Source organism: Micromys minutus (assembly GCF_963924665.1).
Source record: "Micromys minutus genome assembly, chromosome: 1".
Lineage (NCBI taxonomy): Eukaryota > Metazoa > Chordata > Mammalia > Rodentia > Muridae > Micromys > Micromys minutus.
Window position 1 is genome coordinate 234,049,677 of NC_137969.1, and position 27,547 is coordinate 234,077,223.

General features: G+C 38.6%; 1 protein-coding gene across 2 annotated transcripts in view; it reads right to left on the reverse strand.

Moving 5' to 3' along the window:
- Positions 1-27,547, reverse strand: part of CEP128 (centrosomal protein 128) — a gene marked incomplete at its 5' end in the record, with an annotated part of 311,478 nt that overhangs the window by 9,536 nt on the left and 274,395 nt on the right. For both annotated transcript variants that reach the window (XM_080914797.1, XM_080914796.1), the window contains 2 exons: positions 7,716-7,829; positions 11,357-11,434. In XM_080914797.1, coding sequence (XP_080770923.1) covers positions 7,716-7,829; positions 11,357-11,434 — 192 coding nt within the window. The remainder of the gene's footprint in view (positions 1-7,715; positions 7,830-11,356; positions 11,435-27,547) is intronic.

Consider the following 27,547-nt stretch of genomic DNA (forward strand, 5'->3'; position numbering starts at 1 on the left):
TGGCTCTATGACACATCTCCACCAACCTCCTGCTTCTCCTAGTATCACTATATTTAAGAGTATTTCCTCCATCATCATCATCATCATCATCATCATCATCATCATCATCATCATCATCATCAATATACCATACTTTTACTTACACTGTATTATCTACACATAAGATTTACTACAAAATATTTTTCCTACTCTAAGCAAGCTGTGTGACAGACCTGTTGCTATAAAAGGCTTGTTCATGTTTTAAATTCCTGGAAGTGAAATCACTGGATGGTAATTTCTACATGCCATTGAGGATGCTGACCCCACAAATTTCAATAATGTGTTTTTACTTTAATACAAATGAATATTTATAACTTCCTTTGCCTTGCTTCTTTGTGCCATCATGAGTTAGGTACAAGTATGACATGATGTTTAATTTCTAAGTATTTGGGTTTTTCCTAAGCAGCTTTCTGTTATCCATCCATTTTGCTTTCATTTCACTGTGGATAATATTTGTAATTTTAATCACCTTCATGGAAGCAATGGGAGGGACAGGAGGGATGGGACTGGAGGAAAGAAGATAACATCTGAAATTTAAATGCAGAGAATATCCAATTAAAAATTACCAACAAAAACAGTTTTGAAATGATATTCATCATTCAGAACATGTAGTCCTGGAGAAGGCTCAGGATGTTCCTGATGCTGCTCTAGTCTTCCAGGTTCTCCTGCCAATGGCTTCAGTTACGAGAAGAGAGAGAAAGGCAAATGGTCATGTTTGTGAATCAGGCCACAGCTTACGGTGCTGGTAGTTGTTGCTCCATGTGTTCCAATGCTCAGATGGACATGACACCCTTCCCTGCACAGGGCTTAGGTGTGGCTGGAGTGTTCTTAATTTCCTTCTTTCCATGCGAGAACTAGAGAGATTTAACTACAGCTTCAAGCTCGACCATTTCATGCCTTCAAAATAGTCAGAGGGAGCTAGAGAGATGACCCAGCAGTTAGTTTGGATGTAGCTTCTTCTGACTTTCATGCACAAACACACACACACACACACACACACACACTAAAATAAAATCTTTAAAAACTTGTCAAATAGTCCATATCATCTTGAATCAGAAACAGCAAAATGAACTAGTCAAATTGAATTACATAAGAAAACTGCTTCATGGTTCGTCTGGACTCTCATCACGGTGGAGTCTGAGGTTGCCCTGTCCTACACGGCTGCTGCTTTCTACTTTGCTGTTTTCTCTGTGGACTCTCAACTTAAACATAGTTTACAACATGCTCAAACACTAAATGCTTCTTTTTAATGCCTACCTATTACTTAATCAAGGACTTTAGTACCAAGAAGAAAATATTTATTAAAAATGAAGATACTTTGCAATGTTAATAGTCCCAGCTTCTGCTTCTTAACAATTCTTTTATCCTTAAAACAAGGGCCTGTTTTTATTGCTGTCTTAAGTCTGAATAACCCAGTTAGCCAGAGCTCTCTGCACAGCTCAATGGATGAAAGGACTCGCATTTTCTAGTATTTTCCCTGGGCTTCGTCCACTTCTCTTTCATAACTCACATTGTAAGTGGTTTCTTAAAAGCTGTTCCAACTTGACTCAGTTCCTCTGCTAAAGTGATATCTAATGATTAATATGTAACATTGCACACCAAATACTTCTCTTTCAGGAGTACAGTTAGTTCAAACTTTATAAGTGACACATTTAATTTTAAAGTTTTTATCAATCTCTTCCCTTGGAGAAAAAGAAAAGGGTGTATTTCTGAATCTGTTGCAGGATGTTTTCTTAAACTCTGTCTCTCCCTTTCTCTCTCTTTCTGCGTCTGTCTGTCTGTCTGTCTGTCTCTCTCTCTCTCTCTCAATCTCTCTCTCTCTCTCCCTCCCTCCATCCCTCTCTCTCCCTTCCTCCCTCCTCCTCTCTCTCCCTCCCCACCCCCATATGAAGGCCTGCTCCTCCATCAGCATTCCAAAGAGCCTGAACTTCTTCCTCTGTAAACTGTGCTCTCCTTGGAAAGTTCAAACTGGACAGTTCACCTCTCAACATTAGCTTCTCCTGTACTGACTTTAGTCACTAGGGTGGGCCTTTGACTATCACAGCATCTCATCCTTCCACCCCCACCCCCATCCTCCATGTGTTGCAGTGTCCCCTCTGGTGAGAAGATGGCAGCACTGGATGACACACCGGAATTAAAATCTGCTCACTGTAGATGCCAACACACAGGCCATTGCTAGTTGGAACTCGTAAAAACAAACAAAAAACTATTTGATGGCTTTTTCAGAAGTTTTCTATCTGTATTAGTAAACATTATTTACTTATTGATAGTTGTGTAAAATTTTATATTCCATATCCAGGGAATTGGGGTATGTAGAATAAAGCTGCAAGATAAAAAAATTAATGTTTAACTGAGTTATCACTTCTGATTCATAACTTTTCAGATTATGAAAAAAATTCCACTTCACTTTAGTTTGTTAAAAAAAAAACAAAACAAAATTCTTTGTTTGGCTTTTTAAAAGCAAGATAAAATCTAGTAGTTGAACATAGCAGTGTGTAAGTCCTGATGAAGTTAAAGGAATAAAATGATTTATTTTCCACATGATTTCATTTCCAAACAAAGTTTGGGATATTTCCCACAAGTATTACTGGGGGAAAAAAAAAGACCAATTAGACTTTTGTTAGCCTTTTACACTGGCTGAACTTAGAACATAATCACAAACTTATTATGTGTGCTGGCTCTTTATTCTGGGGTCAAAACTGAGGCTGGCAGTGTCTGGGCTAAAATGCCAGTCCACACAGAGAAGGGCTCTGCTGCATCTCCCACCCCCACCCCCACACCACTGTCCTCTGTCCTAACGCCTCACCTCCAACTCTGTGTAAGGCCCTCCAGAGGGCGTATGGTTGGGCTGAGGGACGCATAGCGCTATATTCACATTGCAATTTACATTTATTTTCTCATCAAAGATGAGAAAAGGCTGCCATCAAAGGTGCAACAGGGATAAGAGGCGCACTGCTCCCTTACACTCTGCCATGGTCGCTCCCACTATTCCCAAGCAATGGCCAGGAAATTGCATGCATCACGTGCCAGTGATATAATTTAGAGTATGAAAATGGAAATGTGAATTACACTAGGAGTTGCGCACAGCATGTTTTAGGAGCTGGTATTGCAGATTTAAGTCAAAAAACAGCTGACCTGGAAAAGTGCTGAATGCCATTAATTGTTATGAGCAAGGCATAAACAAATTAGAGAGATTCAATGAGGGGGAAATGACTTCCAGGAGCAAGCTGGGGGACTCACATCATACCCATGCTTACATCGAGCAAACACCATGAAGGGCTTCAGCAAACTGCCCTCCCTTCGCTGCCTTCCCCTCTGAAAGCCATTACCAACACTCCCTCACCTCCATCCTCTAATCCTGTAAAACATCTGCTTCTTCAAATAGGAGCTGCACAGCAAGTCTTCAGCGAGTAGGTTAGAAAAAACATGCCCTTCATTTCAGACAGAGGAAGAATAGGAAAAGGACTATGCCTTCTGTGATCTTACCATAAAATTCCAATGCTAATTAAAACCATATATTTAGTATGGATAAAGGTAATGAATGGAGAATTTTTTTTTCCCCTCAGCAAACCTCAATCCTCTGTGAATTCAGATTAGTGATGCTGTGTTACTGGCTCGATGTGGACATTCTGTCTAGTTGAAAACAGCTGGGACAGCGAGGAAGACTGCATTTCCTACAGAAACTCAATTAGCTGGACGAAAAAGAGGCCGTGAAATGCTTCTGTTGCCTACAGAGAATCAGGGAGAGTGTGCTGGATTCAGCTTTGAGTTGAATTCTAAATATAAACGTTGAGATCAGGCTCTGTTCAATTAGCTTGGTCAGCTTAGCATAATATTATATTATCACATTTTATATTATGTCATGCTCTTACAATGGGGAATATGGGGCTGTACAACCCCTCTACAGGTTTCTAGAAGCTGGGAAGCTGGGTCACTTTTACACTGCTGGTTGTCACAGGAGGAACAAGAGAGAGCTCTGGCCCCCTGGCCGGAATGAGAATCTGACTTGCCTACTTCCTGATCACACGTCTTTCTCTTCAAGGATATGCTCTCTCAAGATGCTGCACCATTTTCCTACACAACAGCAATAACAGGAGAAGCCAGACACCAACATGGTCCTGCCATCCCAACACGTATTTGTCAACAGTAATACAGGGCTCTGCAAAATGAAATGCTAACAACCTCTTCCAAAGTAAGATGTGAACCAAACTCTCCCCTTCACCTTGTCATTTCAAGTATTTTTCACAATGCTCAACACTTCTTCCTAAACCCCAAGTAGAACTGATGGGGAGCACCTCTGCAGAACTGATGGGGAGCACCTCTGCAGTACCCAATATTGTGCATCTGTGCCATCACTGTTTATAGAAGGATGTAAATCGCCATCAGTTTGTAATATATTAGTAAAAACTAATGTTCATTGAATGCTGGATTCGAAAGAACAGCAAATGGGAACATTGTCTGAGTTGCAATTAGAAGGGAAGCTCCCCGAAGGCTCACTAATTTAGGTCATATGAGCCTAGAAACACTCTAGGCACAGACAACACACATGTGTGCCTAAAAACATTCTGGCACATAGATAACACACAATGTAAAACATGAGAGGAAGGATTTTCCATAAAGCTTGGGAAGTACTTATTTGGTTGGCAAAGAAAAAGAAAAGACCCCCCCCCCCACCAAACAAAAATAGATTACAGTGTATAAGAGAAGATAGAATAGAATGCAGTTTCCCCTTTTCTAGTTAGAAATTGGGGTGACTATTTGGGGATTTATGTGCCATATTGTTTCCACTGTACTAGCAAACCCTACAGTGCGGCACAAAGTCATCCCTAGATAACTTGAAACAAATGAGTGTGATGTATTCCAATGAAGCTCCAGCCCTGGCTTGGTCTCAGTTCAGGCAGTTTTAGGAGGAATGGGTTGATTTTGTCTTACACTTCCAGGTAAAAGTCACTGAGGGAAGTTAGGGTAGGAACTCAAGCAGGACAGGAATCTGGACATAGGAGTTGATGCAGAGGCCATGAAGGGGTGCTGCTTACTGGCTTGCCTAGCCTGCTTTCTTAAAGAAACTAGGACCTTTGCATGTGAGCACCAGGGATCTGAATTCAGAACCTCATATTTACACAGCAGGGACTGTGTAACGTGTAACTCACTGCAGGGGGTTGCAACTGGAATGTAAACTGAATAAATAAAGCAACATACGAAGTAAAAGGAAAAAAGGAAACAAAAGAAACTAGGAGCACCAGCAGAAAAAGGATAGCCCCACCTAAGATGAGCTGAGCCCTCCCCATCAATCACTAGTTAAGCAAATGTTCTATAGGCTTATCAAGAGCCTAAGGGATCTTACAGAACCATTTTCACAATTGAGTTTCCTCCTCTCTGACGACTCTAGCTTGTGTCACACTGACACAAAACTAGTCAGGACAGGCATTTTCTCAATTACGCTTCCCTCTTATCAAGTGATTCCAACTTGTGTCAAGTTGACTAAAATCTAACCAGTGCAGTCTACTTCTCTCAGTCGCTTTACATAATTTATTGCCAACATGACTATTGGTGACTATAACTGGGAAGGCAGTCTCATAAAACAGTCAGGCTATTGCATTATTTAGGGAAGGCGAGTGCTGAATTTGGGGATGATCTATATATTCATCATAAGAATGGATACATATGTAAAAATGTTTATAGAGAGTTAATTCAGAAACATGGCTATTGGAAAATAGAAGTTGTGTGCCTCTGCTGTACTTATACTTTCTATTTCTGAAACTTTCAAGCTGATTTCCTCATGTTTCCAAAGTGTAGCTTCTTTCACAGATAGGCCTGTTTCGCCTTCAGCTGCAGACACAACTTTACCCAGAACTATTGGGTAACTTGCTGCACATGTTAAACATTCATGCCTTTGCCAAATGCTATTATGAAAATCGCACTGATTTATAGCAGTTTGACACCACTAGATAGCACAGATTTACCACGTAGCAAATCATGCTGTATTGGGAAATAGTGGTTTAAATGTTTAATGTATATCTAGACCTCTGTTAAACTGGCAATAGGGTATGACGTAACAGAATCATGTGGCTTTGGAAAAAACTTTTATAACACATTAAAAACATACTCCTACATTCTGTGACTGTGAGTGATATGAAGTCCAAACATGGTCAGTAATAGCGTAGTGGTCAAGAATATAGAATATTGCATCTAAGTAGACTTAGTCTTAAATACTGACTGAAATATGTATTTAACCACTCCATAACCTTCCTTCCATAATGGAGGAGGACAAATAATGTGAATATGGCAGTTGCTGTAAGGAGTAGCATGCCTCCATATAAAACAAGCAGCACTTGAAAGCGTCTATTCTAACATCCTCAATAATTAGTAATTAGCACTAACTCCCATTGCCTACGTATCATATTCTACTGAAGGAGGAATGAATAATTCAGAATGTATGGGACTCTACAGCAATGTTGAAAGATGATTTAAAAACTGTCATACAAGACAAAAAAGGCTACCACTGGAGTTAATAATTCTAACTTTAAAATTGGTTAAAAAGTACCAGAATCATGAGAAATTCTCTTACTTGTGGAAGTATCAATAATACAGCATAACTAAGCTCAGGAGGATTTTCTGAAACGAGCACTCTTTCTATTCACTGAGTATTCTACAATTGTATTAGGAGGAATGAGGCTCCTAAGGAATAATTATTTGTGAATGCAGTAAGTGAATGCATGTACTATAATAAAAATTCATATTTAAGTTAGACACTTTTTGTAATAAAAGTACATAGCTGAATCAACAGTGTGAGTGTGAGTGTGTGTGTGTGTGTGTGTGTATGTGTGTGTGTGTGTGTGTGTGTGTGTGTGTGTGTGTGTTGGGGCAGCAATTTGGCCATGCAGGAGTTATATGGTAATTCCTAGAGATCCTTTTGGGTATCAAAATTTGGGTGTGGGTGTGCAACTAGCACCAAGGGGGGGGATGTTAAACTAATTAGACTTTAGGGATTTTGCCAATCATCCTATAATGCATAATATAGCCCTTGCAACAAAGATTACCTTGCCTGAATGTCATAATGTTCAAGCCAAGATACTTGGCTCTGGGTTAAGATCATCCAGGGCCAACTAAATTCATCTGTCTGCCTTCAATGGATATGGAGTGGAATTGGGGAATGGCACACTTTCTGTCAATACAATCAAATGTTCTCAAGCATCTATGTGTTGGTTATAATTAACCAAGAAGTCCTAGTATGGAATTTGCCCACCTACAAGAGTAACTAGATATGCCGAAGCTACAGGCTAATAGCACAGGATGCTAGACCTCAAGGGGACTTGAGTGCTGAGAGCTGCTTGTCTTATTCATGAAGTTGGGCAGTCATTTACAGAATCTTTGACAAACCAAGTCAGCGTTTTCCCAGCTCAGGAGTTCTTAAATGGCTTCAATTTCCACAGATAGACAGCATGCTATCATAACAATGACATCAACTTCAGGATGGAAATGTTAAAAGCACAACCTTTGCATATGCTTCTGGAATTGAAATATATTTTATATATCAAATGGTATCTTCTCCTTCGCAAGCACCCTGACACACACACTGCCATAGTTGCTTCTCAGATTATGGACTTAGGGATGGTTAATGATCTGAGCATCCTGATCGTTCCCCCCACCCCAAGATAGTATGTGAGGAATATTACCCTAAAGCTCTTGATTCTGTACTTAGTGTCATCTCGCCGCTGTTGAACAGAATCTCCGTGAAGACTGTATTTAGAGTATCTGCCATCAGTTTTTTCAGATAAATGGGAGGAACCCTGGGAATAAAAAAGAAACAAAGGGTCATTGGATGAAAGAAAACTCTGTGGTTGAGGGGCTGGAGAGATGGCTCAGTGGTTAAAAGCATTGGCTGCTCTTTCAGAGTTCTTGAGTTCAATTCCCAGCAACCATATGGTATCTGTAATGGAATCTGATGTCCTCTTCTGTTATGTCTAAGAACAGTGACAATGTACTCACATACGTGAAATAAATAAATCATATATGTGTATATATAAATAAATCATATCATTTATAGATTTTAAAAAACAAAGGGGTTGACATTAGAGGAAGGAAATACTGGCATATGGGAAGGTAACTGCAGTGAGTATTTAGAACGATACATATAGAAAAAAAATAGGTGACCAAGAAAATGGAGAATATAGCCATGTTGTACTAGACCACAGTGATAAGATGGGTGTGATAAATTTAGAAAAAACTGACCCTTTCCAACTACTAAGAGCTACCAATTGCTCCACAGCTGGGAAGGGGCATGGACTGCATACATTTTTAAGTTTAATGTTTAATTAGTCTTCATAATCATACAAATTCAGACAGCAAAGGAATTAAGAAAGCAGCATGTTCAGAAACTTCATTTGTTTTTAATTTTCCCTTCACTTTCAGAGGAAAAAGGAACATGGAAATTAGCTATGATAGCCATCTAGATATTTAATATTTGGAGGACAAATTAGAAGAAAATGGGCATTAATGATTTCGATGTGTATGGTTATCAATGGTAGGTAGAGTCTGAAACACTCCCAAAGAATGTTCATCTCACCGATGGTTCAAACAGGAAGGAGGATTGGAATTCCAGTTCCAAGGATTTCATTTTCACGAGGAAAGGGAAAAGGAAAGAAAGCCAGAGGTCCATGAAGCTCTGAATGCTTTGGCCAGAGCTAGGCGATCTGTGGCAGATTTAGGCTGGAATCCCTTCCCACCGTATGTGTGAATACAGATGACAGAGACATCTGTGTTTCTTTTTTTCTTCCCAATATGGGGCTAAAAGAATAGGAAGAACCAAGAGGAGGCCCCAGCTGGAATAAAGTCAAGCATATCAAAATAGGACAGAGTTTGTATGCAGCCGTAACTATGGGACTATCAACAAGTACAACAGTTGCAAAGTACATTTTCGAATACATCTTAGTGGTGGTACCATGGGAAGGACACAGACAGATGACAGAATTCATGTTCTCCATTAAGTATTCCCTGAGACATTCAGCCATCTGGGGCAAGAGCTTAAACTTAGATGAACACGTAAGTCTTTGAGTTCTTGTTTACATCACACTGAGTTATGGGAAGTTATAGGTACCTGATATATATAAATATATGAATATGTATATCTATATATTATGTGTATGTATACATGTATATATGTGTGCACAAGTAAATTTAATTCATGCTTAATAATATGGGGGATTTTTATATTTTCACTTAAGGCGGAATATATAGTTATTTCATGAAAGTGGTTTAAATGAGCTATTTTTAACTGTATAGATGGCTTTGGGTATATAAGATATGTAGACTGGTTTTAAAATAGAGGCAACAGTGAAAAGAAGAGACAAATTAGATCTCACTGAAAGCTACCTTACATGCACTAAGCTTCAATTTCTTCTTATGTAAAATAGTGAAAATATCTCTGAATATTAAACGAATACAATATATTTAGCTGTTTGCTACACTGTGAAATAATAACTATATTAATAATTATAAAAACACTTGCTGTGTAATAACAAAAATAGTTGTTCTATTTCAGAATACAGATTTTACTTTTAATGCATCAGAAAGTACAAGCCTGAACTTGAAAACACATTCTCCCAGAAAAAAATCAATCTAAATGTATCCTCATATTGGAGTCTGTGCACATATAAGCCAGGCTTACAGACAATTGCTAGACTTTGGGTAACAAAAGACCTTCTGGTAAGAGAACAGGACTCTGAACTACATTCTTAAGCAATCTGTTCAGTAAAAGCACTGGAGGACGAGTGAGCTATTACTGGAAACCTAATTTTATAGGCCTGTCCTGCTCTAGAATCAGCATCTGATTCTTGCCCATCCTCCATGCATCCCAGTGACACTTATTCCTATAGAGGAAAGAAAAGTAAGGAGGGTGGATAGTGGTAAAACATTCTCCACAGTAGGGCATATGAGGAAGAAGGGAAATAACATGGTCCTGTATGTTGGTGTTCGAACCAACAGGGATTTGAACTGTGAATACACATTTACATCTTGAGAGAGAATCAGTACTTTTATAAAGCAACAAGGAATACTTGCTTTCCCTATTTGCAACTATCTACCTTCAGGATGTATAAAACTACTCTTGGATCATGCTGAAAAACTGGCTAGTTATCAAATCATCAATTTTTCTATGAGATCTGCATCATGTCTGTGATTACAACACACTCATGTTGCTTGCTGACATTTCCTACTTAACTGCATAATCAAATGATATGCTATATTCAAAGGGAACCTAAATATAAGTCATATTTTTAGGGCCAATTTGAAATAAGAGGCTATATGTTCACAACATGATCCTTGTATCAATTTAGCTTTGATCTTTTATTTATTATTTTTAATTGGATATATTTCATTTACATTTAAAATGTTAACCCCTTTCCCAGATTCCCCTCCATATCCTTTATCCCATCCTACCTCCCCTTGCTTCTATGAAGATGTTCATACACCCACCCACACCCTCCCATTTCCCTGCCCTGAAATTCCCATATACTGGGGCATCAAGCCTTGGCAGGACCAAGGGCTTCTCCTTCCATAGATGCTCAACAAAGTCATCCTCTGCTACATGTGCAGCTGGAGCCATGGGTCCATCCATGTGTGCTCTTTGAATAGTGGTTTATACCTGGGAGCTCTGGTTGGTTGGTATTGTTCTTCTTATGGGGTTGCAAACCTCCTCAGCCCCTTCAATCCTTTCTCTAACTCCTCCAATAAGGACCTCATTCTTAGTTCAGTGGTTGGCTGTGAGCATCCACCTCTGTATTTGTTATGGTCTGGCAGAGCTTATCTTTTATTCATAAATATATATGTTGATATTGTAATAAGCTATAACTTGCTATGGCTATACAGAACATTTGCAAACCTCAGGATCATGTGAAGGCATGAACTCTAAACTATTATGAGCTTTATTTCACTCGCCATGGTAGATGACCATGAAATGCCGTGCCTCTAAAACAACGCACCTCTGTTTTACTTTTGTCAGTGAATGTGCTGCGCACTCTCACCTTGAATTCTTAGGATCTTCTAAATGATTGTTACAGCTTTTCAGGAGAAAGTACATTTCTAATGGTGAGATAAATGCTTCTAGTTTCCTATGTTATATATTAATACAAAAGTTTGGCTATTTTCAGTCCCGATTTCACAAATGTCAGTGACCTCTGCTAAGGTGGCAGTGTTAAAAAGTCTCCAGTGGTTTTCAGAAACTTCTCCCCTTCCCACAAGTTTCATTGCACATCAGGAAGATGCCAAGTGTTCTAACTCAGACAAAGATAATGAAAGAGACAAGCCAACTCTTTCTCACTCTGAAGTCTTTGAAATCCTCTAGCAGGCTCAGTTTCTCGGGCACAGACTCCAGATGGTCCAACGCCACTCGGGTACTCTAGAAAAAAAACAAAACAAAACAAAACAAAACATAAGGGAACTCAAACAAAAATTAATATTCTCAGAATCTAAATAATGAAAACAGGACACACTACCAGCAGATTAAACTATAAATTTATAGTTAAATAAGAATAAATATTTTCAATAGATCTTTAAATCAGAATTATATCCTTTTGCAAAACATTATGAGACACATTTGCCAACTTGACTCCTTTGAAAGGCTTCCTAGATAATTTGCTTTCAACTGACATGCTATGGAATTTTCTATAGAGCATTTCATATTTTCATTAATTTACAAAAAATTGCTTCAGTGAACACCAGAAATTAACCACCAGGTAATAGCGAGAAAAAAGATGAGTTTGCAGTTACATTTGTATGAAACATATTAGATACTCTCAAATGTTGTTATTAGCAAGAAAAAAGTTCTCAACAACTATATTTAAGCAAAAATAAAATGCAAAGCAGTTCTCAGAAGACAGAAGAAATGTCTGAAATCAAACATTTGTGAGGAAGGCATAAGACTGTTGATTATACATCACTGATTTATTACAAAACCATCAAATAGCTGGTCCTGTGACACCCACCAATATAACTGTCAAGAAGGAATGATCTAGGGATTACTACTTCCCAGATGCTCAGAGGTTAGAACATCCTTGAGCCAAAGATGGTACATACACTGGTAACCAGTGTTAGTTTTTAAATTTAAAATTAATTTTAATTAAAACAAAATCTGCAGGTAAAGTCGCAGGTGACTTAAGAATCAGGGCATAAATCTTATGAGCTGCAGATAAGTTAGTGGCCACCATGTGATGTCTGACACTTTTCATGAGCAATGGGCTGGGGCCATCACAGGACTTAGCAGTTTGATTCTTAGGCTTTTTCATTGCAGTGCCTGTCCCAAGAATGTCAGGCTTACATGCACTGGAGGGTCAGCTTTAGGACAGGTGAAAGCTGCCTCCCACATTGGGTCTCATGTGAGTATAACAACCTTAACTTTACTAAGCGGTAGGATTTTAGGGCTTAATATTCACCAAGACGGGCACAACAGTAATTGGTTCAAGTGAAGTGTACAAACAAATCATGTGGTCCTCTGGCTTTATACTGGGTTGGGTAGGCTCTGATTTATGATTGTGAACTTTCTGAGAAGAGTTCAACACTTCCACTCAGTCTCCACACTTGATCCCCACCAGAGGTTCTGTGCTCCCCTCACCAGACCCTAAGGCTCTCTTCCAGGGCATGCACTCTCTGTCTCCCACAGACTCTGGACACAGGGATGAACAGGAACAAGAAAGTAATGGGGTGGCTTTGCTCAATATACTTTCAACTCACTTCTTTCCACCGGCCCCTCGTCAGTAACTGCACTAATGAGTCCCATCCAAAGACTTGTAGGAATTCTGCAGAGCGAATGAATGCAGAGCTTGCCTTCCATTGCTATTCCCGTGACAGGCATGTGGGCTTCGCTTGGAGTTACAGATGCTCTCTGGATTTATCTTATACAAATCAGTGCTTCCGTTCTTATTAAGCTTATTTATTTTGTGACTTGGTTTTTGAGAGCAAAGTAAATGAGGTTGCTGCCATTTTGAAGAGGAAATTGTTTTGTGCTGTTCCAAGTTAAAGCATTATTTCTCAGGGTCTATTTGAAGGAGTTAGTATTTTGTTCCTTCTGCTTAATATTTGTATTATTGTTAGGTTTTCTTACTTAAACTGTCATACATTTTAAATGGCTTCATTTAATTTTTCCAAGGGTTGGAAATATTCATCAAAATTTTCTTAATATAGGATACAATGCATTCGTTTCAGAGAGCATGGAGTTCTGTGTTTTTTCTCTTTCTTTCCTTCTTTCTTTCTTTCTTTTTTTTAGTCACCATATAGGCTATATTTATTTAAGTAATAAAATTACAGATATTTACGATTAGGTCTTGAAAATAAAGTCTAATTACTATTTTAAGAGAAAACTGTATTGAGATGAAATTCTTTTCATAAGTAGATTTGAATAGACTTTTAGCATAAAAATATTTTAAACACCTATAATAAACTACAGAATTTGCCAAGAATAGAGTACTCTGTTTAGTATTCAAAAGGGTTTAAATATGAATGTATGTTTTCTTATTTTAGTTAGGATGTGTGTTTTTGTCTGGGCATGTGTGTTCATGAGGTCTGTCTGTGGCATGTGTACATTAAAGTAGAACCACTGAACTAACTTCAGCCTGTGTTACTCTACATGCTATATATCTCACTAACATACTACGACAATATCTGTCTGTTCACAGGGCTTCCTTCATCCTTAATATCTGTTCATTCCACTTACAGTGACTATGAGTTTTAAACATCATAGAGATATCTGTAAGACACAGATGACAACCCCTTCCTCCCTCAATTCCTTCCACCCTTCTCTCCTCCTTGGCTTTCCTCTGTCCCTTCCTTTGGAAGAACTTCATAATTCCCAGGGACGAGAGTGAGAACAATGCATATGCATAAGATTAAAAAAAAAAAAAAAAAAAAAACTATGCAAAGAAACAAGTGAATTTCGCCTAAAGAAAATTCCACACACAAATACTGACTTCCAGGGTACTTACAACAGTAGAAGTTATGAAGGCAATTAGGCCAGGCCACAGGACCTGAGTGTCTCCTAAGATTTCATCTTTAGCTAGTATTTCAGAATATCTCCCCTTTCCATCCAGCTTCCCTACCACACACGCACTTCTGTGTAAGCTAAAACCTAATACTTTGGTATAAAACCTTGTTTGAATTCTATTCTTTTTTCCTATTAAGACATTCCACAGGATAGAATTATTCAATTGGATCTCATATTATATGTCATTCAGACTGATATCCATCCTTCACTAACAGTACTTGTGATAGGCAGACAAAGCCTCCAATAAGAAACTTGTTAGATTTCAAAGATTCTACATGTAAACTCATGCAAAACATGTTGCAGGTTACTTCAAGTGTGTGTGTGTGTGTGTGTGTGTGTTTGAGAGAGAGAGAGAGAGAGAGAGAGAGAGAGAGAGAGAGAGAGAGAGAGAGAGAGAGAGAGAAGAGAGAATGTTGCCCCAATAATTTAAAGGGTATGGAGAAATCCCCATTAATCATCTGCAGACCAAATGTTCTATTTCACATACAGTAGTAACAAATGAAATGGTCAATTCAATTCTTTCAAACATATCAGATGCCCAGAGAACACGGTGGCACATCCTGTAACCTAGGCAGTTGGGAAGTGGAGGCAAGAGGATGCAAACTCAAAGCCATGCTGGAGCACAAAGTAAGACCATCTCCAAACAGAAGGCGGCACTGCTGCAATGGACTATACGGGGACAGTCACCACAGTATGTTCTGAACCAGAGGATGCAAGAGGATGAGTTCAACATGGACCTCATCACACACATCTCTACTTCCCTGCAGATGCTAAAGCAGCTGGACTCTTATGGCCTAGGCACACCGGTTGATTCCAATCTTCTTTAGAAGTATAATGAAAGACTAAACCAAAAAAAAAAAAAAAAAATTACCTGTAAATTCAATCCTGAGTTACAGTTTAATCTGTTCCACACTCATCACACCAACACATGCATTCTACATGTAATATACTGTGAATATATTACATAGATGAGGCCATGCGACTACCGGCAATCACATGATAGCAAAATGGATAGCAAATTTCAGCAGCCTGAACACAGAAATGGCAATGCTCTCAGTGCCCAAACAAACAAACAAAACAATAACCACCCCCCACATTACTGAAACAATAAGCTAACAAGGCATAGAGGGATCTGCAAGCTGTAATTGTGGCTGCATTTGTCTCCAACACCTTTCCAGTCAAGCCCTCAAGATATGTTCTGGATGGGACTGTTTTTGTTAGAGGAACTTAAAGAGTAAAAGAAGAATTGCATCTTGCTAGGGCCTGGTAGTTTATGCTCAGGACCTTGTGTATCTAAATACACGTGCATAAGGGCAGCAGCCAGAAAGACAGAAAGACACCCCCAGAAAAAAAACCAGTCTGGATATCAGAAGGTGTGGACTAGAGTACAGACATTGCCTCACAAGAGTTTCCTCAAATAAACGTTGACGGAACAAAGACACAGTTCCGAAGCTCTTAACATTCTAATAATTCATGAATCTTTATTAAATGTCCACACAAAAGTCTGTCATTTGTTTTCCTTTCCTCCCAAGCATATGGGCAAGTGATGGAGGTGACTGGGATTTAGAAATGCTGCCTGTGAACCCTGGGGCTTGCCTGCTTATGGGTGTGCTCACATGTCTGTCAACAAAGGCAAAGCACAAGCTGCCAGCTTCCATTTTTTAGCATTTCAACACACATCAGACTTGTATGGAGCCAAGCAGCTTGAACCAGCCTACAGAACTGTTCTCTTAGATCCTCCTTTGTTCCAGACCAGAAGGAAATGGAATAATATCACATGACAGCATAAGTGGCATCAATTAGGATTTAAAGGAAGGAATGCATTACAAATCTCAGAGCCTGTCTCCTGTGGAGAAAACTTACGGGACAAATTTGACCATAGGCTGTATGTAGTTCTCTTTGCAAAAAGACACATCTGTTCAGGTTTATTAATAGATAACATATAACAAATATAATTTTCTCAGACTGGTATTAAAATTACATCTGTTTTGAGGTCTAGATGATACAGGGGAAAATGTCTATATTTTTAAGACTTTGTGTACATTTCTGGCAGACCGTACATGTTAAATAAACAAGGTTATGAAGCAATTTATTTGGGTTCAAAAATGCAATTCTATTTCATTTGGAAAGAAATCTACTGCTAAACTTTCCTGACAAATGACTGAACGGTGGTGAAAAGACCTGAGTAAACACTATCCACGGAAAGGATGGGTGAGATCACATAAAGGACGAACTGTACGCCTTCCACTGACGGGGACTCCGTCCAGCACAGCTGGATTGGCATTCAAAGGGCCTGTTTTTTATCCAAGCTGTCTAAGGCTCCCTGGAACCAACCCGAACAGTAGCAGAGAACAGGCCTGCAAAGCCTGGTGCTGCTGCTGCACATCCTTCATGAGGCCTAATGAAGAAATCTGTGTTGGTTCCTCCAAATGAAGAGAATCTTCCATTTATACACAGAGGCCAGGCCTGCAAAGCCTGGTGCTGCTAATGATGTTCAGGAAGCATGAAGCCCAATGAAGAAAACTGTGCCAGCTCTTCTAAATGCCAAAGTCTCTGTATTACATCTGCCATTATATACCTGGCCAAGAGCCAGTGACCGGGGAGGCCCGAGGTGCTGAAGAGAACCTACAACTGTTATTTAGTTAAATGGTCATAGCACCAAACTGCCCTCTGGATACTTGACCTTACACCCACAGATTAGCACAGCACACATGTCTCATCAGAGAAGTTTCTTTTGTAGAAACTTAATTTTGTAGAAAATTAACTGAATTGCAGTTAATCCTGAGACCCACAAGCAGTCAAGCCTAACCCTAAAGGGGACATTGTAGAGGAGGGAAATGTACAGATTATACTAGCTGAAGCATGGGAGGAGTGCTGTAAACTTGTGTCTTCTGGACATGATAAGGCCACTGTACCTATGAGCTTACAACAGCTGTGGATGCCATATAAGGCCATCAGACAAAACCAGCATAGATACTGGAGACAGTACTGATAGCCTGTCCCCGAGCTAAGGAGCTATTGGTAATCGATGATGTGATGGAGAGAGAGTTAGTTTCCTACAGGGGTGTTATCCCAAGATAATTCTCTGCCACACACTGGGAATATTTTATTCGATGAGTTACAGAGCAAACAAAGTCCCAGAAGACCTGAAGTTAGGAGAGGAACAGGCAAAAGTCTGGAAGAAAATGGAGCAAGGAATCGGTGACAATCAAAGTCCATTGTATACATATATGTTTGGAATTCTTAAGGAATGAATAATTGTTTCATAAAATGAGAAGATACTATCTTAAAACACACATCTTTCATTTCAGATTGTAAATTAAAATTCATGTATTACCGTTTTATTACCTTACAAAAGCCAAAGAATCCTTTCTAAGTAAGTGGTTCATATGGTTTTGTTTTTCTTGATGAGAAAACATTAAGAATGAAGTGAATGGTAAGAAGACCAGGAGGCGGGGGATAAAGAAATGTGTCTCTCTGTTGGAAACACTCCAGATTGACTTGTAAATATTGCTCTTGCCAATCCCTCTATGAAGAACATGTGAAAACAAATGTGGATGGCCCACCGTTTTTCTGTGTGTAAGCGTACGGTAGGTATTTACAGCTCCTTGACTAGGGATGACTGCAGTCTGTTCAATGTGAATAACCATACTTCTTAAAATTGAAAATAAAAGGTCTCAGAAGGGAAGGAAACTGAACAATGGTGGGGGGCTGCAGTCACCAGCCCTTACTGTTCCAGGAATGTTACATGGATTTTGTGGTTTGGGGAATATCACTTAGGCCTGTCTTTCTAAGCCACGGTCTTTTATTTTAAAATGAAGATAAATCAAGGCATTCTTTATTATCCTCTACCCGCCACCAGCAGCTGTATTATCAAGTTAGAATGGATATGAAAGTACATTAAAATTTGTCAAGTATTTTCCAGAAATCATGTGTGTGTGTGTGTGTGTGTGTGTGTGTGTGTGTGTATGTATACATGCTTACTTGAAACACTACCAACTCTAGAAACTTCCATAAAGCAGAGAAGGGCTGAACAACAATCTGTAATTACAGCAAATAAAGGTGAATCAAAAAGTGCCATGTAGAAACTAATTGTTTTTAGAAATGCACTTGCTGTGATATAGATGTTATTTTAAAATAGAAAATAATAACGCCACTACATTCTGAACAGACTGCACTCACCTCTTCATTTGTGGACACCTTTCATCAAATGAGCGTTCTCTCTCTCTGTCTCCCTGCCTCCCTCCTGCCCCTCAGAGCATAAGAGTTAGTTTGTTCTTGAGCCAAATTTGAGTAGATAAGGCCTCAGAACATACAGAGTCTTTCTCAAAGGACAGAGAAAACAAGACATCACATTGTGAACTCCATTTTGATTCAAAGATTAGGACTGTATCACTCCTGAGCTAACGAACTTGAGATAATAAACTTTGTCACACCATCTGAGACATATTAACAGGAGCTTTGGCAGTGGTGAATAACACTAATCTTCAAAGCCACTGACATTCACACAACCCAAGCAACTGAACATTTCTGTAATTTCTTGTATTTAGTACTTTTATAATTAGATTTAAAGAGCATCATTCACAATATGTAATATTTTACTTAGTATTTTTCTTTGTGATGAAATAACACCAAACTTGTTTTAATGGAGTTACAAATGAAGATGATAGTATGTGTTTTCAGTTCATCATGTTGACATGATTGCTTATCCTAAACTCCTACCTTAGCAAACTAGCTTTCCTCTTAACAAGTTTCAAGTGTGTGTGTGTGTATATGCAATATATATATATATATTCATTCAGTATAATATGAATTTCAATAAAAATGTAGTTTTTAAATTAAACTTTAAATTCATTTACTCTAGCTGTGGATATATAAATATTTGGGTTAATTCTTCATATTAAAATTATACAAAAGACATTAATTTCTAAAATATTAATATTTTATACCTTAAGGACTGATGTTTCTTAATTAAATTAATATCTAACTTGTTCTACAGTATACTTAGCTGAGATTTAGAAATTAATTAAAGTGCTTAGATTTTGCTAATAAAAATAAAGGACCATCCTATGGTGACTCCTCCCAGAGTCCAATTTCTACCATTTGTATATAAGTAAGATAATTAATAGAGCACAAAAACTGTAAATATGGGAGATCATATAGTCAATTTAGTTCCTTAAAAAATATACATTTGGTTATTCAAAACACATATATCTGTCATCTGTTATCTTCACTCCGTGAGGCCAAACTACATTCTTGGTTATTTGTACTTCAGGTAGAGTAATTCTATTATATGTCACATGTACCTTGCCTAGGGTTTGAGTTACCCTCCTTGCCCACCTCTGTGTCAGAATCAGCCTCCTTTGGCTAACAGATAAAACATTTTAAAATTTATTAATTAAGCAGATGACTAGCTCCCACAACCTCAAAAGCTACGAATATCATCACGGCATCTGAGGCCATTTGTACAGCTTCTCCATTTTGCTGCGTGCCTCTCTGATATGATCACCAATACATTTTAAACTTGTCTTGATTATGACTTTGCTATGGAAGCTGCCCCATGTTGGAATAAAATGAGTATTTCTAAGCATAGAGAAAGCAAGGAATGCATAGAAACCGTGTATACGCCTATCATCGGATGCTAAAGGCTTGTTACATGGTCTTGGTCACAGGTCAACTCTTTTATCAATAGATAAAATAGATGTAGTCCTTGACCCAATTCATACTCTGGGCATGTTGAAAGAGTAAACTGACTGGTATTTTTGTGAGATCTCCCTACCTCCAGCAACTTTAGCATACATACCATGAGTTCCAGTGGAAGTCTACTGTACATTTCTCCTGCGTCTCTATGTGTACTTGTAGGTATGTGTGAGATGCTTATGTGTACACTTGGAAGCCAGAGACCTACTTTGAGTACTGTTCCTAAGGAGTTATTATTATAATTATTGAGACAGGGTCTCTCACCGGATCTGGGGCACATTGACTGGACCATGCTAGACAACAAGTTAGGCCCAAGTATCTTCATGATTCTACTTCCTCACCATAGGATTATACGTGTATGCTACCCTGCATGGATTTTTACTGGGGTGGGTGTTGGGAACTGAACTCAGGTTCTGATGTTTGCATGGTATGTTACCAACTGAGCTATCTCCTGAGCCTTTACTGTACTGTTTAAGAGTAAAGTTTATAGTTGGAGGGAACTATTGTTATGTTTCATATCACATTCAGCTGTGCTTCCTCAGAGAAGGATCACTTGCCATCTCGGGTTCTATCAAAGGAACTCTTCACTACCTCATTAATCTTACTTGGGTATCATCTATCAGAGAACAGATATATTTATCTGTATAACTGTTGGTCTCAAGAATATGAGACAACACATCAAGATAAGAAATACTTCCCAGCCTGCCAGTCAATGTTTGCTAAGGTGAGATAGTCAGTAAATGATTGTTCCGTGAATAAATGAATATTATTCAATGAAAGTAAGCCTTTCATCTTTAGCTCACTTATACATTTATTACTTTGTACTGAACACAGTTCTATGGGTAAGTAAGGCAAAAAATCCGTATGTTCTCAGGAAGACTGTTATACTGGGGAAAAGAAACAACTCATAAAATGCAAGGTTGTGATCACCACTCTAAGAAAAAAGTGAACCCAGGCAAGATGGTAGAAATGACAGGATGTTATTTTAATCACCCAGAGGTCTTCAACAGCCCCTGTGATGAATGGTTTAGAGTAAAATGAAAGAGGGAGTGAGTTATGAGAGTGTCTCCACCCCAAGTGCTGAGTATCTGAGATAGAATAACAAAAGGACAAAAGACTTTTACCCTGTTCAGTGGGCAAACTCTCAGTGAGATCGGAGTTAAATCAAAGATGCCAGGGGCAAGATCTCATAGATGTTAGAAACAAGATCTCAGTGAGCATTAGAGGTTGTAGTCAAGTGTCAGGACTTGAGTTCACCCATAGTACAGAAGGACAGTGAGCAGAAGGTGGTCCCTCTAACTTAGTCTCAAGTAAATATTCTAGACCATGCTTAGAGAACACTGCCAGCCCAACTCCCAACCAAGAGTGTTATTTGTAGAGTTCGGAATTTGATTTTTGTTTGCTTATTCAGCACTTCTCAGGAAAGTACCCAAGGCCTTTCACACGCCAGGGAAATGTGCTGCCACTAGACCACTGCTGCCCCACCTACACTCTCTGAGTTTGTGTTTTGAAATATTTAAGGAAGGCTGAGTGTGATGATGAACAAGACAGAGGTTCCCATGTCCTCATAGAGACACTGGTGTGGAACTCTGAAGGATCTTGTGGCAGAGGGCACTGAATTCCCAGAAGGCCATAGGTGCCTCCCCAGTGCTCCTAATTTACCCCATTTTCTGACGCCTCAAGACATGGATTGTGACAAAGTTCTGAGAATGTCAACTGTCCATAAAATGTCTTCTGTGTGTTTAACAGTTTGTCTTTCTTTTTAACAACCTTCTATTTAGGGAACCATGGCAAGATGAAGCAGAAATAGAACAGTTGTTCATAACTAGGAGACACAATAGCTTATCTCAGTATTGATACAACCAGGCCTAGGAACCTGAGCAAATTATGTAACCCCCAAGCTACAGCTTTTAAATCCATAACATGGGAAATTCAAATCTCAACACACTAATAATCTTTGTTCTAATCTTAGTTCACAGTAGGCTTAAGTTCTTCTCATGATACCTTGGGATCGTAAATTTCAAGCTAAAAAGGCTGGAAAGTATGTACAGTATGTGCATGTATGTATGTATATGTGTGTGTGGTATATGTATGTGTTTATGCATGCATGAATGTATGATATGTGGTTTGTATGTGTGTGTATGAGCGTGTACGCATGTGTGTAGTGTGTGTGTGTATGCAAGTGAGTGTGTGTTTGTGTGTCTGCAGTGATGGTGGTAGTGGTGGTTATTCACTCCAAAGATAAAGTGGGCGAAACAACTGTGAGATCAGCATGCAAGGGCTTTTTTACCCAAGAACTCTTGTGTAGCTGACTTTGGTAGAAAGGATAGCTAATAATTGAAGACAAAAAGATGTCTGTCTTCTTGGATGTTTGCACCCAAACTACCAAATCCAAAAATTTGTCATTTTATCATTTTCAAAAGGATTCCTCGAAAATAAAGAAACTCCCAGTATTCCTTTTTATAACGGGCCTTACAAGGAAACGGACATTAGTATCCTCTTATCGAAATGCTGAGCTTCCTACTCTACACCACGAATGCTAGTTGATACTTGATTTCTTTCTCAAACACTTCTGTGCTGTGATGACTTTGTGCAACAATGCCCATTTGCCCAGAATGTCCTGTTTTTCCATATACAGAGCTTTAATTAGCTCCTGATTCTCCTGAGGGATTTGGCTGGGTTACCACTCCCTCTAAGGTGGCATTTAAAAGGCATGGGCCTTTAAGCCATCTGTCTAAGTTTAAATACTAGTTTAGTCACTTACCTGCTATGAGTCCTTAGGGAAGTTCCTGATCCATTGGAATATTTGGGACTCTTCCCTCCTTTATAAATAGAAATGATAAAAATACCTCTTGTGTCCCGGTGTCATGAGTAGCAAGTACAGAGAGCAGGGCTTGCAGGTAGTAAGCAGGCAATAAACAAAAGCTATAATTACAGTGAGAACAGTAGTCATCATTTCATGAGCTTACCTTCCAAACTACTAGTTAGTAGCACATGATTCCTAGGTGAATAAGTGACCCCTGTCACATGCTAAGTCAATCCATTATGTGTGTGTGTGTTTAACTAAACAGTAAATACCTCAAACGAAGGTCAGTCCCATATACTTTTAGTGCTGAATACAAAGCAACTCACTGATAAATTTTTATTATTATGAGGGCAGAAAGCATAACTAAGAAAATAAAAATATTTAGAACTTAGAAATATTGGTTAAAAAAACACAGAAAAATTATTTCTCAGCTGTAGAACTTAAAAATTGTTTTTGAAGGAAAGAGATGATTTCTTTTTTATTGGCTATATTTACATTTTATTTACATTTCAATTGTTATCCCCTTTCCAGTTTCCCCTACATAAACCCCCATTCCAGCCCTCCTCCCCCTGCTTCTAAGTGAGTGTCCCCCCAACCCCTTCTCACCTCTCTGCTCTGACATTCCCCTATACTGGAGCATCGAACCTTGGCAAGACCAAGGGTTTCTCTTCCCATTGATGCCCAACAAGGCCATCCTCTGCTGCATGTGCAGCTGGAGCCATGGGCTGTCCATGTGTACTCTTTGAATAGTGGTTTAGTCCCTGGGAGCTCTGGTTGGTTGGTGGTGTTGTACTTATGAGGTTGCAAACCCCTTCAACTCCTTCAATCCTTTCTCTAATTACTCCACTGGGGACCCTGTTCTCAGTTCAGTGGTTGGCTGTGAGCATCAACAATTAAAAAAAAAAGGCCTGAAGGAAGAAGACAGAGTTCAACAATGTGTGCTGAAGTTAAAAAGTAGGACACAAGACAGCACCTAATGTATATATAAGTCAGGACTTGTGATTTCAAGAGTATCCTGCTTCATATGTATGAGCAACAAAGGGGTTTTAAGCATGTTGGCCAATGATGGGGACACTGCATAGGGCAGATACTAAGGAATGCACATTCTTGTTCAGCCATGCTTCCCTCAGGACTCCAACACACACAGAAACATGCAATCATATTTATTTTGTTCACATTTAACACAGAGCAGAGGGTTCCAATACAGAACAATAATTTGGAATAACTATTGTTCTGTTGAGAGGAATCCAGTCAAAAACACCCAGGTGAGATGAACATAACTAATCTGTGTTTTCAAAGAAAAGAGATATTCTCTTTGTAAAGGTGCCGTGGATTCTTAACTAGGATGACAAAGTGCATCAATCATGTTCTATTGCTTCGCACTCTGCCTGGATGTTGAAAGAGCGTCTGAACAGTTAATCCTCAGTATGGGTGACTTTCCTGTGACAGGCAGATCAGATCTAAATAGAAATCAGGCAATTTTTATCATGGCAGCTTTGAGAATTAATCCACAAACATCTGAAGGCAAACTCTTCATATTTTAATGTTTGCTTTCATAATTAATCCTTTTTATGAACATTAAAAAATACTACATTGGGTTTTATATAAGACATCCCGCTGGTGACTAGTTAAAGCAGACAGAAGCAGAGGTGATCGAGTATATTTTTAAACCACTCACACCCAACTAAACTCTCTCTCAAGGAATTTTCATTAATAGAACGTACTTGGTTCCAAGGATAGACAATTTGCCACTATTGGTCTTTTAGAGCAGACATCTCTACTAAGTAAATATTAGCATGTTTCCTATGGGCCAGTGGGCAGGGTCTGAACTCACTGTAGTGTCACATTTAAAAATAGGCTGAGAAAGGTGAACCATGAAAGCCAGTGGGCACAAACCAGATTTCAGAGCTACTTGGTAAGTGAATGCTTCTGACACTTACCAGGATCTGAACATAAAATTGCTAACATTTCATTTTCTTCTTTATTTTCTTTTTATTGGATATTCTCTGTATTTACATTTCAGATGTTATTATCCCCTTTCTTCAAATGCCGCACCCCTCCTATTGCCTCCATGAAGGTGCTCCCTCTCCCAATCACCCTCCACCACCTTAAGACCCTTTCTCCAATCCCTGCTCCTCGATTTGTCCCATTATTTACTCTCATGAGTGTTTTGTTCTACCTTCTAAGAAGGACTGAGGCATCTACCTTCTGGTCTTCCTTCTCTTTGAGCTTCATAATTTCTATGAATTGTTTCTTGGGTATTCCAAGCTTTTTTGGGCTAGTATCTGATCTTCAGTGAGTACATACCATGTGTATTCTTTTGTGACTGGGTTACCTCATTCAGGATAGCTTCAAGTTCCATTCATTTACCAAGGAATTTCATGAAGTCATTGTTTCTAATAGCTGTGTCGTACTTCATTGTGTAAATGTACCACAATTTCTGTATCCATTCCTCTGTTGAAGGATATCTGGGTTCTTTCCAGCTTTTGGCTATTATAAATAAGGCTGCTATGAACATTGTGGAGCATGTGTCTTTGTTATATATTGGGGTATCTTTAGGGCATATGCCCAAGAGTGGAATAGCTGGGTTTTCAGGTAGTACTAGGTCCAATTTTCTGAGGAAGCACCAGACTGATTTCCAGAGTGGTTGGACCAGCGTACCACCCCACCAACAGTGGAGGGGTGTTCCTTTTTCTCCACATCCTTGCCAGCATCTGCTTTCACCTGAGTTTTTGATATTGGCCATTCTGACAGGTGGAATTTCAGGGCTGTTTTGATTTGCATTCCCCAGATGACTAGGGATGTTGAACATTTCTTTAGGCGCTCCTCAGCCATTCAATATTCCTCAGTTGAGAATACTGTGTTTAGCTCTGTACCTCATTTTTAATAGGATTATTTGATTCTCTAGAGTCTAACATCTTGAGTTCTTTGTATATATTGGATACTAGCCCTCTAACAGATGTAGAATTTGTAAAGAGCTTTTCCCAATCTGTTGGTTGCCATTTTTGTCCTTTTGACACTGTCCTTAGCCTTTCATAAGCTTTGCAATTTCATGAGGTTCTATTTGTTGATTCTTGATCTTAGAGCATAAGCCATTGGTGTTCTGTTCAGAAAATTTTACCCTGTGCCTATATGTTCTGAGCTCTTGCCCACTTTGTGTTCTATTAGTTTCAGTGTATCTGGTTTTATGTGGAGGTCTTTGATCCCTTGCATGTGAACTTTGTACAAGGAGATAAGAAAAGATAGATTTGCATTCTTCTGCATGCTGACTGCCAGTTGAACCAACACCATTTGTTGAAGAGACGGTTCTTTTTCTATTGAATGTTTTAGCTCCCTTGTGAAAGATCAAGTGACCATAGGTCTGTGGGTTCATTTCTGGGTCTTCAATTCTATTCCACTGATCCACTTGCCTGTCTCTGTACCAATACCATTGAGTTTTTATCACAATTAATCTGTAATACAGTTTGAGGTCAGGGATGTTGACTTTCGTGAATGTTTTTTCAATATTAAGAATAGTTTTTACTATCTTGGCTTTTTTATTATTCCAAATGAATTTACAAATTGCACTTTCTAACTCTATGAAGAATAGAGTTGGAATTTTGATGGGGATTGCACTGAATTTGTAGATTGCTTTAGGCAAGATGACCATTTTTACTATGTTGATCCTTCCAATCCATGAAAATGGGAGATCTTCCCACCTTGAGATCTTCAATTTCCTTCTTCAGAGATTTGAAGTTCTTGTCATACAGGTCCTTCACTTGCTTGGTTAGGGTCACACCAAAGTATCATCTTCTTCTTTACAAATGAAAAGTATATGTTCATAAAAAGAACAAGAAAGGAATGCCATTCCATTTTGACTGGTATGAATAAAATCCATTTTTCCAGAACATCTGAAATTCTGAACTTTGGGCTCCCAACTTCATTTAACACTTCCAATTGCAACAGACAAATTCAACAGCCTTTACTTAACATATATAAAAAGTGGCCTAAACCACATGATGTACAAAGGTAAAAACATGTAATTCACAAAACACAGAGAGAATTGAGCAGACATTACATAGACACTGGCTATATTATTTTTATTAAGTACTTACTCTGTGCAATCAAGTCTATTAGCATCCCTAATTACACTACACTTTGAAGAAGTTTAATACAATATTCAAGCTTTAAACAGGAAGAAACTGTTTGGACCATAGTGAGTTAGAAACAGTACAAATACAAACACACACACACACACACACACACACACACACACACACACAGAGAGAGAGAGAGAGAGAGAGAGAGAGAGAGATGCACTATCAATTTCTCATTTTCTTTCTTCTAATTCTTATTAACTTGAAAATCTGTAAGTATAAATACTGGGACTATTATATCCACTATACATTGTATAAGATAGACTTGAAATATTTATTCCACAGGGCTCTGCAAAGAGAAAATCTAAGATCAAGGAACTAATGATGTAAACCCTGTAAAATTCCCCATTCACAATCTTCTAATACCATCTAAACGAGAGGCTTACTTTGACACGTAATTCTGGAGGGACACACACACAGCATATACAAGAGACTACCTTTGCATGTTATTCTTTGAAGTGATAGAGTTAGTATGTAATAACTACTAGATAAATATGTTCTAAATTTGATGGCACAGTTATTCTTAAGCATCTGTAAAAACTACACACATTTTTCAGTTTCTATAGTTTCCCTGACCTCCTAAAGCCTATACTCACAATCACTAGCTAGGGCTGAAGGTGAGAGTTTTGTTATCATTTCTAATAGAGTTCAGACACAGGTTGTATCTAAGTGGAATGCTTAGCCACCCATTAGTATATATTAGTATATATATTAGTATATTAATGTATATACTGTCACTCTCTTAAAGGGATTTAAGACTTTAAAGGATGTATTGGAGATGTAAGACACCTATTGACAGGTTGAAATGGGGTCTAATATATATTATACTACAAT